This window comes from Drosophila grimshawi, unplaced genomic scaffold (assembly GCF_018153295.1).
Source record: "Drosophila grimshawi isolate 15287-2541.00 unplaced genomic scaffold, ASM1815329v1 contig_848, whole genome shotgun sequence".
In the NCBI taxonomy this organism is placed as follows: domain Eukaryota; kingdom Metazoa; phylum Arthropoda; class Insecta; order Diptera; family Drosophilidae; genus Drosophila; species Drosophila grimshawi.
In genome coordinates this window covers 5,331,687-5,352,364 of record NW_025063692.1, presented here as the reverse complement: position 1 = coordinate 5,352,364, position 20,678 = coordinate 5,331,687, and the positions used below count along the sequence as shown (strand labels likewise).

The 20,678-nt window shown below is 38.6% G+C and overlaps 1 protein-coding gene across 2 annotated transcripts in view; it reads left to right on the top strand.

The window, feature by feature from the left end:
• Window positions 1-428: 428 nt before the first annotated feature.
• The window catches only part of LOC6566366, a 60,524-nt gene continuing 40,274 nt past the window's right edge, over window positions 429-20,678 (top strand). For both annotated transcript variants that reach the window (XM_043216027.1, XM_043216026.1), the window contains exons 1-5: window positions 429-524; window positions 2,058-2,163; window positions 3,249-3,857; window positions 4,799-5,715; window positions 6,696-6,799. In XM_043216027.1, the coding sequence (XP_043071962.1) occupies window positions 460-524; window positions 2,058-2,163; window positions 3,249-3,857; window positions 4,799-5,715; window positions 6,696-6,799 (1,801 nt within the window). In that variant the 5' untranslated portion in view covers window positions 429-459. The remainder of the gene's footprint in view (window positions 525-2,057; window positions 2,164-3,248; window positions 3,858-4,798; window positions 5,716-6,695; window positions 6,800-20,678) is intronic.

Here is a 20,678-nt window from a genome sequence, read left to right as displayed (position 1 = left end):
GTCTGATTTAAAACGGTACCTAATTGTTAGTTAAAAATAACATGAAAGTTCCTGAATTCAAATAAGTTGTTATTTTGTGTTGATATATTGTGTTCGTATGGAAGAAGAGTACGGGGAATGAGTATAAAACATTTCAATTGAGTTGCAATTTTATACAGAAAAACAAACAAACAAAACTCAACTGAGGTGAAAAGCTCATCAAGTTAAAAGTGAACATTTTTGAAATGAAAGCAATGCAAAAGCATTTTGGAACGTTGTTACTTAAATTGTGAATAGTTCACATAGTGCACAGACAGGCAAACACCAGCGCAGAGGAAGGACAACAACAACAACCACAACAACGACAACAACAACAACCACAAGAACAGCAACTGCAACAAGAACAACAACAACCACAACAACAACGATTGGATATTAAAGGATATTCTGCAGTGCTGCAGGCGCAGAACGCCATGCGCCATGTCAAAACTTCGGCATTACAGGTCCATGGATCAGCCCAGCACCAGCGTCGTCATACGCAAAAAGTTAGCAAATCAAGTCAAAGTCTCCTATAAATAAATAAAATAAAATACACTATAAACAGCAAATAGTAAAGAGCTCCTTTGAAAAGCGACGCTTGAATTTAAGCTTTTATTCATATGCTTTCCATAAACTCACCTCTCCTCTCTCTAGACTTGTCATCAAAACATTTCTCAAATTCACCACACGCACACCGAAATTTGCAACAACCCAAAGCTTTCTCAAAGCTGCAAGCCTAGCATGAACAACACCCTTATTCCAATACACTTTGCATGTGCTTTTTATTATCCCATACGTAAACTTGCAGCATGCTTTTCATAACAACTAAATAATAAAAAAATACAAATATGTAAGCTAAAACTTTTTGCACTTCATACTTTTACACAATGCTTTCTGTATGCTTTTATCACAAGAAAAAAAAATAAGACAACAAATAAGGGAGAAAAAATGAAGTTCGAGTGTTGTGTACAAAAATTATTAAATAAGGCCACGGTTTTGAATCTACTTGAATCTCTGGCAAATCGAGCGAACAAATTTTATAATCATTAAATTGATGAAATTTATTGCCATTGGCCTATCCCAACAATAATAATAATAGGGTTTTTCAGACTAGATTTGTTCACAATAGGGTTTTTCACAACGCCTACGTAGGTATTTGCAAGGCCAAATTGAACTTTCACATCGATTTTCAAGCAGAAAAAGCTCTTTCACAAATCCTTCCACTGAAAAACCATGTGCAAGAACCACACTGAAAGCTTTCTCCACAAAGCTCTTTGCCCTAGGTTTATGAAGTCCACTCCACAGTGGTATGAAACTGCGGATCGCAGTCAATTAAAAAATACGCATAATATTAAAATTGTGAGCCTTTCATAAACAAACATATTAAATGAATATAGAATATATATATATATATTTATATATATATATATATATACAGCAATTTTCCTATGGCAACAAAAATGATATTTTGATGTAAAAATTAATTAATAATATTTAATTTTTGAGCTAATTATTTGTGTGAAACTTATATGATAATTATATGTAAAAATCACAGCTCAACTCAGACATAAGTTCACTTGTATCGGAATTCATTGAAAAGTGGAGTTTCTCCTATTGATTCAAGGTCATATCAATGATTTATTGAGCAGTTATCGAGTCGGCGATTTTCGCGCGGCGCCATTTAACTCAAGTTCAAAACAGCTTCCGTCTGCCAGCAGAGACAGGTGCATGCGCTTTTCCAGGGCTCGTTGCCGGGCAACATACAAAGCTTCAATGCCATGCATCATAAGAATGTGCACAATGCGACGAGCTGTTGCATTTCGCATCCGGAAGTTGAACGAGTTTGACGAACGTTCGCAGTCAAACAAAACACAAAAACTAAAACGCAAAACTATTGCACACTAAAAATATTAAATTTAAAAAAAAAATTAAATTTAAAAAAAAAATTAAATTAAATAAAAAACTGCTTCAGCATGGCTTCGTTGTTAATGCTTACAATTAGAGTGGTACTATTATATTTGGTTGCCTTTTGCTTGCAGGACGATGACGGCCGTTTGTTTCGTGTGCAACCTGCCGATAATGTCGCATCAGGTGGGCCTGGTATGGCAGGGAGGCAACGGCTGGGACGACTTGGTCCGGGAACAGGTAAAATCAAGATTAAAATAAATTTTAAAAAATAAACTTGCAAAAACAAAAAAAAGTCATTCATAAACTATTCATAAAAATAATATCATCACTCTCATAAGAAGAGTCTTTTTGAAGTTTACGGAAGAAAACGAACAGATAAAATAATTGCGCAATTTTTCAAATATGCACTTACAATTATGGAAATTAGAAAGTGCGTAGTATGTAATAATAGTAAATAGTAAAATATAAATATATAGTGTAAAATAATAAATATATTTATATATTAAAAAGAATTCCAGGAGCAATTTCGTAGTGGTGCTATTATTTGTTCGCATTATAATATATACTCCCCAAAATTCGATTAAACGCACTTGATTTTTTTCTTATAAAATTTAGAATAAAATAAAGAATGTTCTCTGTAGTTCTACAAGATGTAGTTAATTTAAATACACTTCAGATAAAAAAGGAATTAAATTTGTAACATGAACATAACATTTTTTTTTTAATTTCTATTTATTTAAAGTGAGGTTAAGGTGCGAAATTCGGTTAAAGACAGTGTCAATAAAAATAATATAATCAATGTAATATGTAGAAATTATATGAAAATAACAATTTAATAGCTTTTTAGTCGGGTGATCTTCCTGGCTATTCGAAAAACTTAAAACTCTTATCCCGAAACCATACACGACAGGCTCGCTACACATATATTGAAGCATTATCCAACTGAAATAAGCCATTTGGGTCTGGTTGATGCTCCATAAAGTTCACCAAAACTACGTCCAACAAGTTTCTATAACCCTCCGATCTCGTACGGCCTGAAATTTTCCAAATCAAGGTCGTGTTGCGATGACTTCAGGAGTGAAGCACCGGAAAAATTACATTTTGTTCCAAAACCAATCGATCATTATCTGATCAAATTTGTTGAAGAATATGTATCGATATTTTTATATTTGTAACCTTAAATCAAATAGAATTTTAGATGTGACAATATCCTGATATATAAACACGAGTGCCTATAATCGAATTTCGCGGAGTGTATATAGATATATATATAAATATATATATATATAAATTTTGTTGCCCAAATTCCTACTGATTTGTAGCTGGAGGAGTCGACGATCCGTCAACGTTTGGGAGGACGTCGCGATTCGGCGGCACAGATCACCACACCGCCGAGCCAATCGCCGCCGCCTGGCCTGCAGCGGCGTCGCCGCAGTTCGTTGGCCCAGCTAACCGATATACTGAGGGAATGGAGCGGTGGGGCGAACCGTCAGCAGCAGCAACAGCAACAACAACAACAGCAACAACAACAGCAGCAACAGCAGGCGGCTCGCAACAGATCGCAATTGAATCGTCGGGAGACACTGGCAGATTTGGCGCGCAGTCTACCATGGCGCACATCGACCACAGCGGACGCGAGCACCGGGGCTGGTGCCAGCTGTACCGTTACGTATGTGACGCCGCGGAAGCGTCGGGAGTCGAGCGCAGACTCGGGCGCACGGGGCATACGCTCCCGTCGCGAGTCCCAGACAACGGCAACGGGCAGCAGCAACGTCGTCACCATCACCACCGCGACAAGCGCCTCGACCGAATCTGCGAGGCACTGGCACCGGAGGGAGAGCTCCACTGCTGAAGAACCACAGCAGTCATCAACTGGCGGTGGCAGCAGCACCACTGCCTCCGTGCCCGTCGTCATCGAGTGCACGAAGAGCGTAAGTTTGACAACAACTACACCCACACAACCTTCGATATATATACACACACACACACACATACACACACACATACACACACACACACAGAACTACTAAAGCATACCACCCACACAAACACCATCCACTCACATAGAAAGTTCCCAGAACTTGCGCTGCTGCACCAAATTTTCTGGATAAGCTTCGCAACAATGCATTTTCATAAAATTTTACTAAAATCCTAATGGCATATTATTTTTTTAGTATAATTCAATGCAAAACAAAATGTAAAGCACATAAAAATATTTGAATGCAATAGGTAAGCACATGCAATGGCTAAGCACAAAGTAGTTTCGATTTAAATGAATGAGAATATTATAATAGGAATATAGAAATAGTAACTTTTACATATAAATGAGCCCTTAGCAAAAGTCATCCGCAATGAGTGTTATTCATAAAGACAACTAATAAATTAAGTTGCATATTTTCCGTGATGTATTTTTTTTTTAGAACGATTTGTTACCAAATACTAAAAGCACCATAAAACACATCACAACCAAAAATTAAAGCTTCGCTGGGTATACAACAAATATAGAATATATTAAGTACAAATTAAAAAGCTAATATATAAATATAATATTCGAACTGAAATCCGGCGATCTGCCCGGAAAAATGTTGCCTGTTTTGCTATCGGAAATTTTTGTATCAAGATCAAGCTAGGAAATTAAATAAGGATTACAAATAGCAAAAAAGAATTCCAGAAAGGGATTCTATTTATGGAAAGAGGAAATAGTAAAGTATTTTATGAATAAAAAGTATATATTTATACGATTGTCAGATTTAATACACTTTGAATGCAGCCCAACCTAACCCAGCCTATGCATGTCCTCTCTCTCTCTTTTTCTCTCTCTCCCTCTCTCTCTCTCTCTGTATCTATTGTGTTATCCTTGAGCAATGCACAGGCTTCGCGACGCGGCTCCGGCGAAAGTTATCCGTCGGGCAGCCGTCGCGACAGTAGTGTTGCTGGACGTGTAACAACTCCGCCTCCACCAGCCAAATACCAAATAACCAAGAAACGTGACTCACTGGCCGCACCGGAATTTCCCATTTTCCGGCAGGAGCAGCGTCCCTCGACCAGCTCCGCCGGCTCCAACTCAGACTCAATAAGCGTACCACAAATTTCAACAAGCAACTATCACTCACATCAGCAGGTGGACACCGCCTGCCAGGCCCTGCCGCCGCCGACAATTATCACCAGTTCCGTAACGCCGCCGGCGACCAGTCCGACAGCTCCGAAGGGTCGCCGTGACTCTACCACGCAATGTGGCCGAGGCCAACGGCGCGACTCCAAGGCAGGTATCAGTCCGGAACGTGTGCCCCGGCTGCAGCGATTGCAGCGTCAGGCGACCGCCTTCGATGAGAGCTGTCTGCCCGGCGGCAGCCGACGCGGCTCGCAGCCAGCGCTCAGTCCAGATCCACCCGAGGATTGCGAGCGTCGCACCTCGCGACGAGACTCCCTCTCGCCAGACAGCGCTTCGCGGGGCGGGCGACGCGATTCCCGGACCCATCTCTCTCCGGATCGATCGCATGAGCGCGACGGCAGTCCCAGGCGACACACGTTGCGGCGCCAAAGCAGCTCGGCGGCACGTTCGCCACGCTCCCCGGACTCCAACAGCTGCTCCTCGTCGCGGGACCCGAGTCCCTGCTCCCGCCCTCAACCACCGAATGTGGAGCAGAATCAGCGGCCAGCCATCCGGCGGCAGTCCACCACCGAGGAGATTCTCATCGCACGCGGCTTTCGACGACAGTCGACCACTGAGGAAATGATACGCTGTCGCAACTTTCGACGCCAGAGCTCCCAAAGCGACGATGTCTGCCGGTAAGGATATCTATTCGTATACCACTCTTAGTCCCTCAAACAATCGGGAAAAAAATAGCCCTGCATTTAAGAAATTCAGAAAGTAAACGAAGAATTTTTTCAAAAATTATGGTTTGCATTTCTACTTTTTAGAAATGCATTTAAGAAAAATAGAAAATATTTTTAAGAAATAGAAAAAATCAACATATTTGTAGGGCAATCATTTTTTATTTTAGGAAAAAGGTTTTCCTAAATTTAGAGACTATTTCCATTTGAAAGCGATTTTCTACCTTCCAAGTAAACCTTTCCTCAATGTTCAGTTAAACTTTCAATTAACTGCTAGTTATCAGTGAGCTTGAGCTTAGACTCTTCAAACGTAAAATGTATTCAAATTGGCCCTAAGCCGATTAATAAATACTAATAAGCACAGTACAAGGATAGAAACAAGTTTGCATATGAAAATTAGAACAATAGAACCAAATGCATTGTTCCATATGATGTTGACTAAGATAAAGTATTTGTGTCCTTCGATGATTTCTGAGTGCAAGTCAAGAACTCATTGTTCATTATTAGTTTAATTAATACGCACAGCTTATACAGTTGAGTTTTATAGAATTGCTTAGGCGGTGCACTTTCCAATTTGGATGTCACATGTTAGCTACAATGCAACTTGCTTTCAATTTGGTAATTATATATTAACCGCCAATCAATAACATTGGCAGGAAACTTGTCCTTATCTCTGTTTGAGAAGTCGCCAGTTAACCACAGTTGAAAGCCTCCTTGGAAATCAACATTGTTCTTTGACTTCCTTCGGTAATCTGCAGCTATGCACAGCTTGCTGAGAGGGAGTTTCAAGGTTGAGTGTGAAGCTAGTGATAATTGAGGATTTAGTATGTCAAGATATGCGTGTACTTAACAATCAGTCGATTGAAGTTATGTTAAAGTTGACTTATATTGACTTAATAAACAGATATTAATATATTTAATATATTATTCCGCAGGTATCGTGGCCGACGCGACTCATCAGCCCAGATTATTGATGGCACCATTGGCACCATGACCGTGGAAACAACTAGCACATTCTTTGACTCCAGCACTCAGACAGGTGAGTCACACTAGTTTGATACATAATAAATATAAAGTTGTACAAGATTTATTTAATTACTTACTGTCGACGAAAAATATAAAAAGTATATAATAAATTAAATGAAGTTCAAACTACAATTTACTATTTAAATTTAAAAACTCAGAAATATTTTCTAGCGATTTAAATGCAAATGGATCCAACATTCGTTGAAGAAATATTTAATAGAGCCAATGGACTTTCTAGTCTATTAACAATTTCAGAACCTTTTGCTTGACAAGTCTTCATTTTACTTAAACATTGCAACCTGCAAATAAAATCTAGAAGATTTCCTCGCTTCCCTTAATTAATACCGATTAAATAACCTCTTTGAAAGAAGTTGATAGCCATGCAAGTCAAACAATCTTTTGTGATCCGAAAATGTGAATAGATTAGTTTTATATCTTCTCCCGAGTTAAGATTCGTTAGACTCAAGTTTCATTGGAAGCTTATCATTTTGAAATAGAGAGCTTTTCACAAAAATTTTGATTGACTGTTTAATCATCCATCCCATATAAACAGGATATGTTTAAGATCATTCATCATTTCTCAGTCAATTGATAAAAACAATTAATGTAGTTGTTTTTTGTTTTAAACAATTGTGGAAAGTTCGTTAGCAAAATTCGCAGATGGGGCTGTCAACTTGTGGCAATATCCTCGAAAGCTTGCGCTTTGCGCAATCCAATTATTTTTGTTCGCAAGAAAGCTAAACTAAAGCTCCAAGCAGCTGTTGCTCAGCTGATTGTTCGTCGGCGTATGGCCAAGTTGCCAATGCGTGCGAATGAAATGGATGCCACCGTTCAGAGGGAGATAAAGTGTAAAGGGAAGCGAGTGCTCGCTACTCGCATCAGTTGGTGTTGAATCCTTCGACGTGCCACAACAGCAGCAACCAGAGCCCCGACGCCAATTCTCATTTCACACATCGCCCCAACAACAACACACACACTACACACACAACACAACACAACACAACACTTCACACACTAAGCAACACACACACAGAGACACACACACGCATCACAGACGAAAGTGAGGGAGAGAGACAGAGGCGAGACGCGAGTTGCTCCGTGTCCGTGTTGCACTCTGAACCGCATTCGAAATCGGAGTCAAAGTCAAAGTCGGCGTCGCAGTCGGAGTCGAAATCGAAGTCGGCGTCGAGTATAAAACGCGGCCTTTTTTTCGTTTTTTTTTTGGTTCGGCATCGTAAACAGTAAATACAAATGGAAATTGCGCCCACAGCGCTCTAACCATTTGCACCCAACCCAACCCACTCCACCCCTGTCCCATCGTCGCCATCATCAACAACAACAACAACAACAAACTGCGCGTCTTTCTCCTGCTCCCTGCGTGTAAATTCATCGACACTGTCTTCTCGACTATTTACTCACACACACACACATCTATTTTTTTCCTGTGCAAAGCAAACCATACAAAAGAGAGCATCTTACAGTTAGCTCCTCTTTTTTTTGTTTTTTTTTTTGTTGTTGTGTGTGTTGTGTGTGTGTGCAAACAACAAAGCAAGAAAACGAACCACAAACAAGCGAAAACAGCAAACAAGCAGCAGCAGCAGCAGCCGCAGCAACAGAGCAACAGAGAACGGCAGCGCAGTGGCCGAATCCGTTGATCCGCCGCACGCCGATGTCGCGGCGCTGCGCGGCGGCAGCGGCGGCGGCGCACGTCGACGGCACCGAACCCCCCAACAGCCATCGAGTAGCAGCAGCGCCAGCAGCAGCAGCTATCGCAGTCGCAGCGGTCTGTATAGAAACACACGTACACAAACACACACACACAACTATGTTATCTTATCCAAACAGCTGACAAAATTTTCACGATCTAATTCAATTCACAAAGTTATTGCCACGACGTTATAATGTTGATTCGTAATATGTACTTGAAGGCTTGCAGTTATTTATTAAAAGGAGATAATTTGTACACGACACGATCGAAAGAGCGAACGTGACACGACACGAATGAATGATTGCCCGCAGCAGCCAGCAGATCAGCAAGCGCCCTTTCCCGAGAAAGAGAGAGCGGGAGCGCTGTTAACGCTGCAAGCTATAGTTAAAGTGCAGTTAACATAGTCTACAAATGTAATTACAATTGAATAAAATAACATTATGTTATTATTTAAATTGTGTCAGGCAGCGCGCAAATTCAAATATACAAACAACTAAAACAAATTGATGTTTGTTTGTTGCTGCTGCTGCTGCCAACAAGCACTATTTTGCCTTGATATGCATACATAAAACAAAACACATTTCTATGTGACTTTTCGAACATTATCAAAGACCACTATTTGCAATTATATTTTATTCAAACATAAACATTTAGAAACCCCTCCCGTTAAAAGTTCTATAGGTTTGTAATTTTAATTTCATTTTCATAGGAGATGCATATGTTAGCCATACACAAAGAAGCTGATGAAGTTTGAATAGACCATCAATATTATGGAAACGTGCATATAAAGAAATATTTTTAAAAGTGTGATTTTGCTTTCTATATTTGGGTAACGCAGGAAGCTATCAATAAAATTAAATTAATTCGATATTGCAAATCTATATTCTCTAACTCTTATATATTATCGGCTGTAGATGCTGAGCTATAATATATATATACTTTCTGTATATTATATACATTCGCAGTATCGGAGCTGACTGCTTTAATGTGTTAAGCAATCTATATAATCCTCTTCGATATATTTTCATGCAATATCAATATTGACTATCAGACATTTATATACAAAGAATAAGTTAGTCTGTTGTTGCTTGCCAATTATGCACAGATATAATACGGAAATACAAAGATAAATAAATAAATCTAGACCAAATGCAAGCTTTCAGCTGTTGCTTTTCTGCCCCAAAAAGTAGGCAACATTTCTGACACACATTCGACGCACCCTTTTACTCTGTTTACATACAACACGACAATTGTGTGTGTGTGTGTGTGCGTGTGTGAGTGCTATTGAAGTTAACACACACACACACGCATAAATACATACACACATACACCAATACGAACGCCAAAAGAGTTGGCCAAAGTTCGCCTCAGTTTGTCACAGTGACTTTTAATGAATGAAAGTACCCGGGGTGTGTTTATGTACGTCTGTGTGTGTGTGTGTGTGTGTGTATGCTGACAGCAAATAAATGAATGAGTGCTGACTCGAATGCCAGCGCCATCTGCATTTGCTATCTGTCTGCGCCCTGCAACCTGCACCCTGCCCCATTCCCTCATTTACAATCGTGCTCAGTTTGCTTGCTTGTGAATGAAATGTGAGTCAAGTTTGGCGTGTTGCCTTCTTTACATTGCAACAGCGAGCAGCCAACAGCCAACAGCCAACACACCCAACACCCCCACTCGCACCATCCGCAACACAATTTGCCACAGTCTAACACATTTTAGCGGAGAATGGTGCAACAAGTTTTCACTGCAAAATGTCTTGCTGGCAATTCGCAATCGAAAGACACTTTTCCCATTTCGCATTTCACTTTCCTCAATTGCCAATTCAGTTATCTTTATTTTTTGGAATGCGAGCACCATTTATTTGTACTCGACTCGAGCAGTCTTTTTTTGAAGGCTTTCCATTTATTATCTTCCGATTCACTTTTTCGTATTTTAAATTGTAAGTCTTTGACGCTGGGTATTCATGCTTCTGGCACATTAATTCATTATGCTTTAAGCTAAATTTATGTAACAATTTAAGCTTCATTTGCTCAATAATTCTGTTATAAATTAGTGGTAATTTCTCGCCAATTTATTCGTTAGTAGAATCGCATATTTGTGCCAGATTATTTGTCGAGCATTATTTCGACGGTAACACACGGCTGTAATTGTAATTAATTCAAGGCAATATTTAGATTGAAAAATATTGGGTGCTGTGGTCTCTGGGCCTAGTTAATACCTGATATTATTGATTATTTAATATGCAATCAAGGCTGCAGAAAACACTTTTCCCAGTTCTGGTTCTGTCATACCAATTGGACTTGTTTTTTGGGGCTTTCAGGTTTTCTGCATGGCATGGAAAAATAAAACGAGCAAACGCCTTTTTTCTCTTGTTTATGTGCCAATAACTTTATTGCATTTTACGAGCCACAAGCAACATTAATTGGGGACCACCAAAAAAGAACATTCGAAATGCTCTCGACTTCAAAATACCCTGCAGTTTCACTCTAACATCGCATAAATATCCATCTGTAGTATATATACATTTATATCGACTATTGTATATCATTTATATCATTTATAAGTCTGGATAGAAAATAATTGAGTATTCAACGTCATCTGGCATAAATCACGTTGCTGCATTCAGCTTGCAAATTGTTGCACACATTTGTTACACGAAATCAGTTGCAGTTGCAAGCAGAGTAGCTCGTTTTTGCTTACAGTGATATCCATTTCAATCATGCCACAAATTCCGGCATTCATGCATTACTAAAGCACAGCATTTCTCGTTTCTCGTTTGATTCTGGAGACACAAAATTGAAATATGAGACATGCTTTCATGAATTCCACTCTCAGCATGATGCCGCTTTGTGCAAATATACACACACACATATGTATATTTCCAATTGATATATGTATGTGCAGATGTGTGTTCACATTTTCTCTTGCCTAACATATCGACAAATATATGATGATGAGCAAGGTGTCACACTGAAACGCATTTCGGTTCCAGTTCCGGTTCTGGTACATAAAGTGTAGAGTAAAAGAAAAAAAAAACTTCAATGTTTTGGTTATATCAGTTCCTGTTACTGGTTCCTATAGAATTGCAAGTCAAACAAGAAATAGGGACTTTCTTGGGCCAAACGGAGATAGCATTAAAGCTATCACTCATACATAAATGATCTAAGACAGTTTCCTATACCACATCTCCATCTCCAGATGTATATGTGTATAAATTCCAACACCGCATAAATTTTTTGCCAATCTGTGCAACTCGCTGTTGGCTATTTGTGGCACTCTCTTATCTTGTATTTTGCTGGCCTGAGGCGCTCCAAAAATAACTACCGAAACCGGCCAGCTGGTCACGCCCCTTTTAATTCTTATACTTAATTGCAGTTTGAATACAAAGCGCTGACCACAGCAGACCTTCCCTCCTAAAAAAAAAAAAAAAAAAGAAAACCCCTGAAATGAGTTGGGTTTTCTGCTCGCATAAGCTGGCTGGGTGATGGGTGGCAAAAGAAAGGCCAGCTTTCTTTTTGGGGTCGCGTTGCGATGCGATGCGATATTATGGTGGCAAGTGCGACACGCGTTCGAGTTAATTTATGAGCGCCGCTGGCGCTGCCAGTTTTAGATGGCCCCGAAAGAGTAAGTGGCAACAAATGAGCAACAGTACGGTCCATTGGGGCCCCACAGCTAATTAGCCACACGTATGCAAACTACTAGTGTAAATATACACTCAGACAAAAAATCAAACTGAATTTTAGAAACCAGGGATTTCATTTCTTAATTTCTGGGTGGATTTTTCTACGGTGGTTGCTTTTCTCTTCCTTATTTTAATATTAAACATTTGTATTTTAAGAATTCTCATATGCAACAACTAAACTCAAATATATAAGCCGAGCCAGAACATTTCAATACTTGTTTCTGAATTTTAGAAAGGATTTTTATTAAGAATCAGGATTTCCATTTCCACTTTTAGAGGCATTTGTTTCTAAACAATAAAAAAATATAATATTTCATTATTCATTTTGATTTGGGTCAAGCTTTTCAAATTTTTAGAAAAATGTTTTCTTATATTTAGTAATTATTATTTATCTGAACAGAAAAAACTGTCTAGTTTTCAGGGCCATTTTCTAAGGTTAGCAGAGGATAATCAGCAAATAGTCATGACAATCGGTCGGCTTTAATTTTTTGATTTATTCAGATGTCTTCTCTTAAATCGATACTCACTTTCTATAGCATAAGTCGTGGTCCTAAATTCTTGAGTGTAATATTATTTTTTTCAGTGTAAGTGGTGTTAAAGTGAGTAACTAACTTTCGCTGTCAAGGTCAAGCTGTTGACTTGTCTCGAATCAGCCTCAGCCTCAACTCAGCTCGATGTACACGTTTCATTAGCCATTTATGGGTTTATGAATGCAATAATAACGTGGCCATTGGCATCCTTCGCCTCGCCTCGTCTCGTCTCGATCCGTTTTAATTGATGGATTGTCTTGATTGATTTATGAAGCCTCCTATTCTCGAGGAGGCTGTGTGTATTTTTTTTATATTTATTTTGTTTTCCTTTGTAAGCGGTAGTAAATTCAATTAAAGATGTGCGCTGCAGCGCTTGATTGATTTGTTAATGAGTTTCGTTGAGCTAACTGATTGATTGGCGCTGGAATTCTTAAATGATTGGCACATGTCTTAAGCACTAGCTAGCTGAATTTGCGTTGAAAGGATTAGCATACTGAGCTACTGACTGTGAGTGATAAATAAAATCTTTTTCTTGTTTTCTTGTACAGTTGATTTTCACTTGATTGATTTCTTAATGAGTGATTGACTGCGTTAAGTTGATTGATGTGCTAACGATTCTCGTTGACTTACTGATTAGTTGATGCTAAGGTTAAACACATTATTTAAATATACATAAGGTGGGCTCTTGCAAGAATTAAATTTAATACACACATTGAGATTTGTTTAAGAGTATATTTATTAGTTGCATGACTTACTGATGGACTATTTATCTAATGATTTTCAATTAACTCTAAAGAAGCTCTCAAGTAGCTTCCTCTTAGGTTTAATTAAATAATTTATAATCTGAGAACTAAGCTCAACTGAAAACATCACATCAACTAACGAATCAATTGATTGAATGTTAACCAGCTGATTGACTAGAGTTCTGTGTTCTCTATTGAGAGTCCTATTAGATTTCTTTTAGTTTTAATGAAATAATTCACAGTCTGTGAACCGAAAGTCAAGTCAAAACTTTACGTCAACTAATTGGCAATTAACGAGTCAATTGATTGAATGTTGACCAATTGATTGAACGGAACAGGCACTCCGACTAGAATACTGTGTACTCAGTTGAGAGTCGCACGCATAAACGCAACTCGTTAAGGGCAACTGCCACAACATTAACAGCTGCTGTTGCCGTTGACGTTGCTTGTGCTTTTGCTGACATAATGCTCGAAAATCTGCAACAGTTTCTCTCATAAAACGCAAATTGTTATGGCAGCAATTCCGGGGGCAAGAATACTCAAGGCCGTGGCCATAAACAACAACGGCGCCACAACCAAAAAAAAACAAAAAAACAACAACAACAACAACAACAAAAACAGTACCATCGATGCTATCAATCTAAAAGGTACGAGTGCCTCTGCAAGCTAACGAATAACTGTTGCCAATCCCAACCCCAGCCCCAACCTAAAAAAAAACTTGCCTCGTCATATTTCTATGTACTACACTCAGAAAAAATGTTACAGAAGGGTCACAAGAGAAAAGAAAAAAAAAAACACAAAGTCAGCATAAGTTTCTGTTCCCAAGCCCAAACCTGAAATCACCGGTCTACATAGATACATAAATACATACATAAATATGTATGTGTAGATGTCAGGAGGCTGCAGAGTACATTTACACTCGTTTCGCTTATCATGCTGCTCGCTTCTGGGACACATCTGACAATAGCCCGTTTTATACGAAAGTACGATTTGCTTAATAACTTAGGTGTTTCTTGTATGATTTTGTTGAAAATTATTTTTAACGTTTTTGAACGTTCAAATTTTGAAGCCGATTTTTATTTTAGAGCTATTTAACTATTTTCATCGGTTTCAGGGTATTCCCATTTAATTTTAAATTGTTTGCTGCTTTTCTACACACTTATTTTTCTAAGCGTAGCTTTGTGTCATTTTTTTTTCGAATAGTACTTGAAGTTCTGTCTGTTTTTTACGAGGACAAGCTATCAGCAGCAGCCGCAGCACTTAGCAGCGAGTCAGTCAAGCGGCGACTCACCTGAATTTGTGGCTGCCCCTTCTCCACTGGCAGGCCGTTCAGAACAGGATGTATAATGCCATTAACAGCTGTCATTTCTTGAAATATTTGGCAGCGAAGGACAAGGGGCAAAGTGTCGCAAAGTAAAACTCAGGAAAATAAGAAATGTTCACACAAAAAAAAAAAAAAACCAAAACAAAAAAGAAAACAAAAAACAAAAACATAAGCTGAACGAGGCGAACGCTGCCGACATAGTCATAATAATAATAATAATAAAAATAATACTAATAATAACGTTATTATTATTTTTTATTTTTATTGGGACAGTATTTTAGTTTCGTGGCAATTGGGCTGCGTGTATTTCCCAAACGTTCTCCATTGTTATTATTTATATCAATGTGTGTGTGTGTGTGTGAGTGTGTGTGTGAGTGTGTGTGTGTGTGTGTGTGTGTGTGTAAGAGTGTGCGGGGTGTGCGGGGTGTGTGCTGTCTGACCCCAATTGCCCCGTAACAAGTTGTATACAACATTGGATACCCTCCAAGCAGCATAGCTTTTAATCGGGGATTTACGGGCTGTTAAACCAAAACGAATTTTGGTGCAGTTCCAGTTCCGATTCTAGTATGATATCGTTATATAAAGATCTTCAAAAATATTGATAGTCATTTTGAATAGAATGTTGCATTAATTGTAGACTTAACTATAATGCTACTATTATGAGTATCGTCAATTGTGATAGATTCCATTGATGTCAGCACTCAAACCACTGGGAAGGCCTTAGATTCGTATGTAAGCAAAACCTAGTATTCAATTGTAATAATCTAAAAAATATGATGACCCTCTTAGATCTTTTATGTTGCATAGTACATATGCCTCATTAGGCCATCGGCCATTTACTGGGTATATTGACAAACAGGCAAAATGAAAGTGCTGCAAACGCGCTCACTAATTGAAGTCGCCTATCAGGCCGCTTTCGCTGCGTACTGGCAACAGGGTGGGTCGGGTTCGGGGCCGTGGTGGCGTGCCAAGTAAGGGGGTATGGTGTCAAGGAGGGAAAGGGGTAAGGGCGCTAGGGGAGTTAAGGCGAAAGCGCTAAGACATAGCGTTTAGCCTTAGCTCAATTAACAGCATTTACAAATAGAATGGCCGGTCTGCCCGTACAGATTCATTAAAACACGAAAAACGCACACATCAACTCACAGACACACACACACACACACACACACACGCACGCACAGACAACCTGTTCGCCAAGAGACCAGCCACACCCACACCCACATACACCGAAACACACAGGCACACTCAGAAAAAAAAAAAGATAAAAATGTGACAAAAAGTAGCATGCAAAATTTGTCGGTAGATAAAATTCAATTGAAGCTAGATTTAAAAGTTGAAAAGAAAAATTTATGAATAAATATGCAAATAACTTCCGACTCAACCTGATTAAGAAAAGCTTTTCCTTTTTCTAGCTTTCATTTTAGGGGAAAAAAGATTGAAGCAATTTTCGAAAATTGGTATCTCAAAAATAATAAACATATTTTTATAAAATCGATTTTTTTGGGATTGTAGATTTTAACTTGCAAAACTATTTTTATTATTATTTGAATATTTGAATATAGAATATTAGAATAAGAATTATCTATTTATTTATTTATTTATTTAATGCTGTGGCATATTTGTTGTTTTCTTAGTGTAGCCAAACACTCTTGGGAGTGAATGCAAACAGAAAAGCAGCTCAAACAAAGCCACGTCCAAAAACCTGGATGGAGGGAAGAACAACGCTGTCATTATGTGTGTATGTGTGTGGGTGTCTAGGTGTGTGTGTGTGTGTGTGTGTATACTTTAGTAATTTGGATTAAACATGCAGAGTCCAGCAGCAAAGACGCAGTTGAGCAGAGAGCAGGCGGCGACAATAGAAAATCACCTGACCCATTAGACAGCAAATGCGTATAAAACTTAAATGACATGTGTATGTGTGTGTGTGTGTGTGTGTGTGTGTGTGTGTGTGTGCGTGTGTGTTAGCCCTATTGGTGTTGAAGTTTGAAGTTATTGCTTTCATTTTGGCTAGCCTGTTGTTAGTCGTTAGCAGCATTTCTTTTGCCTTTTATTTGCTTGCTTTATTTTTCTTGTTTGCCAAACGTTAAGAATTTAATTAAGTTCCAACTTGTGCGCCATACATTCATATCAGTATTTTTACTACAAACACACACACACACACACACACACACACACACAGACACAGACACAACCAAACAAATAAATTTTCTTTATGTCGAATGAATAACTACAGGTCTTAAACCAGACACGTTTTTGTTGCCCTTATTCAGTTGCTCTAATTAAAAGTCAAGTTTCATTCGCAACTAGGCCCGATTATGTCTAATAGCCTTGTGTGCACTTATGCAAAATTAATTATTTAATTAATTAAGGCCAAACCGTATTTTTTGGCCGGCATAAATTATGCCGTTGGTAAACAAATTTTCTTATCCATCTAAAAATTACGACCGTTGCCGATACAGAGACCATAAGAGCTGCAGTAACCTTATAGAGAAGTTGAGTAAAAAGTATGTAACAGGCAGAAGAAAACATCTTCGATCCCATACTGCATATATATTCTTGATCAGGATCAACAGCCGACTATCTGAATAACCGAACCGATCTCATTGACAATAAGAGCTGGAGGTTTAAAATAAAAGTACTCGATTTTCTTACATCGATTAAGTTTATTTCATTTCATCGATTACCTTATACGTTTCCCCAATATCAATATAAATCGATTTCCGATAGCAAGAATAAGCTCATCATTTCAAAATGTATTTATAACTAATAATTATAGACCTTGATATGAAAGGAGGTGGAATTACGAGTACAGGGTATATCCTAGTCTGCTACCATTTATATATATGTATATATATATATATATATGCATATATATTTAAGTAAAGCTCAGTTGCTGATCCAGCTTTGATTCATGAGATGTATCGTGACTTGTCCAAGCCCCAAACCCCAAACCACGCACCCAACCCAAAACCCAAACCCGAATCCGAATCCTCACACGCAGTACGAGAAGCAATCCCCCACTTCCTCTTTACATAATAAACATGCGTCCTTTAATACCGCAAACTGCGTGGCAGCAAAATCTGTGCCGTAGTAAATTAGTTAAAGAAAGAAAACCGAAGAATAGAAAAGCAGAGCGAACCACAAAAAAAGAAAAGAAAAAAAATCAAGATAACAAGTGGCAAGTGGCAAGCAAGGACCGCAACATGTTGATGCCTTGCTAATTGGAGCACCCAAAAGAGAGAGAGGCAGACAGAAACCAGTCGAGATAACGCGCATGAAAGTAGCGTGTGATTGGTGTGATGTGGAGGGGGAGCGGGAGAGCAGGAGAGCGGGGAAGGTTGATAGTACAATGACATAGCAGATGAAAATAATTAGAAAACAGTTTACTCAATAAAATTCCGATTGATTTAACTACAACAACGGCAACAAGAACAAGAACTACAACGACAACGACGACGACGACGACGACGGGCGACAAGGCGAGGACATGTCTAAGGATTGGCAAACGGGGGAACTGAGAAGGGATGACCAGAGCAGGAGGAGGAGATAGAGACGAGAACGAGCAAGACCACAAACAAACGGGAAGAGGACAGATACACTCAGCAAAAAAAATCGAACTGAATTTTCGATATTCGCCATAATCTTCAAAATTTCATTTTGAGAGTGTTTCTTCATATTTGTTCAAAGAAATCCCATAAAATTGATTTATGATTAAGCTATAATTAAGTTTTGCTTATGATTAATAAATATTAGGGTTTTAAGATTTCATTTCGCAAAGTTTATAATTTGATATAACTCTTAATTTGAAAAAAAAAACGGAGATTCGAACCGAGTTTTTCTTTTTAGAGATTCATTTTTTAATAATAGAAAATGTCTAATAAAAATTTAAACAAATTAGACCATATTTTTTGAGATTGTCGACTTACGACAAACCTTTCCAATGATAAGAAAAATGTTTCTGGTACTTGGCAAACATTTCTAAAATCAAGAAAAACTTTCTAGTTTTCAAGGTGATTTTATGAAATTCCCTGCATTTTTTTCTGACTGCAGAAATAAGGCGAACAGCATCAAAGGCAAGCTCAATGAGGCAAAATGTATTTTTTTTTATATGATGGTGAGTGTTTGGAGTGGGGGGTTGAGGGGATTCGCATAGCTGACATTGATTGAGCGAGGACGAGCGAACGATTGGAGGGGAGAAGTTGAATAGAGGGATGCGAGAGAATGGGCAAAGATTGTCAGGACAACGCTTGACACTGCAACCTCCTAGCAACAACCACCCCCGCCCTTCACCCAGCAGCAATAACCCACGCCCCTGTTCTACCTCTTTTGCACAGTCGCTGCTAGCATACCTTTCGGAAATGCAAAAGCATTTGAGCTCAAATTTAAAATTTAAAAACTAAAAATTGCTTTCTTATTGCCCTGGGTAAATATTGAATAATGAAGTTGTGCAGGCAGAAATAAGAGCCGTATTTATGTTCCTAATTAGCATAAATTGACCACTTAGTCAACTAATTCATTTTATTCGATAATTCGAATGTGTATATAGATAAAAATCCATTGGCGATAGCCAATATATATTGTGCAAAATATATCTTAATATATGTGATATTACGCTGATTGGGATAAGTCGGAAGACCAAAATGTTGCTCATACGAGATGGTGGCTTTTTATGCATTCACGTTTTTTACTGATAGCTTATCCAATTTGTCAGCGTGTCCAATATGGTTTTAAAACTGAATTACATTCTTAAAATGCATGCATGCAGCTTCCATTTGCGTAACTTTTTACGCTCACTTAAATTAATGCATCCAGCTGGGCAATCACATATTACCACCCGCCCACCCCTGCGGCCCCCCCACCTGCAGCAGCACTCGCAGCACTCTGTTGCCGTTACACTTGACAAAAAAATAAGACCCAAAATTTAAATAGAAATAACTTCGAAACATTCAAAAGGAAAATCAAACTAAGCCGCAAATAAAAAAAATAAAAAAAACAATATTCTTAAAAGAAGAAATGTGCTTTAAGATTTTTGGTAACTTTAAAATTGAAAATCGTTTAACAGTGCAGAAATTCAGAAATTTGCCATGTTTTTCGAAAGATAATCTTTCTGAATCTGCAGCTTTTTTCAAAGAGAATTGCATGTGAGTACACTCAGAATAAAATATGTGCACTATATCTGTTTCTGAGTGTACTCGTTTACAATTTTATCAGTCCAACAATTGACTGTTAGAGGTTACTTGGCGGAGATTAGTGCAGTGTTCCCAAAAATGCAATTCATTGCACTTTTGTTTTTATTGTCAACCCAATTGATTCAGAACCACCCCACACCACCCCACCTCACCGCTTCACCCCTTGCTCCCTCACCTATTAAACTGAGTGAAGCTGGCGGCCAGTCACGAGCCATTAAGCCGCTTTTGTTTTCGCCTGGGCAAAAACAATAAAAAGAAAATAATGAAAACGCTCTACACTCAACAAAGGAAATTCCAGGGAATAACTTTGAAAGGGGTGGGCGGGAGGTTGGCGGCACGCGAAAGGGGAAAGAGGAAAGAGGATTATGGGTTCAAGTCCCGCCCTGCGCACTCTTAATTTGAAGCTCAAAAAGTTGGCATTCGCTTATTCACTAAAAACCAGCGAAGTTTTACCATTCTTCTCGGTCATTAGTTGGTAATTTATCAAAGTCATGAATTTATATTTAAATTACTTTCTCCCACGCTCTCTGTCTCTCAATTTCCCTCTCTCTCTCTCTCTCTCTCTCTCTCTTTCAATTTCTCTCCGGCTATTTCTTACACAAACAACTGCAAATTGCAGCTGCAAAAGTTTTCATTTTCTTGCGGTAACTGTCATAAAACCAAATAGCCCAGTCAAAAAGTTGGGATTACGGGGCGGGGATGGGGAGGTCTGC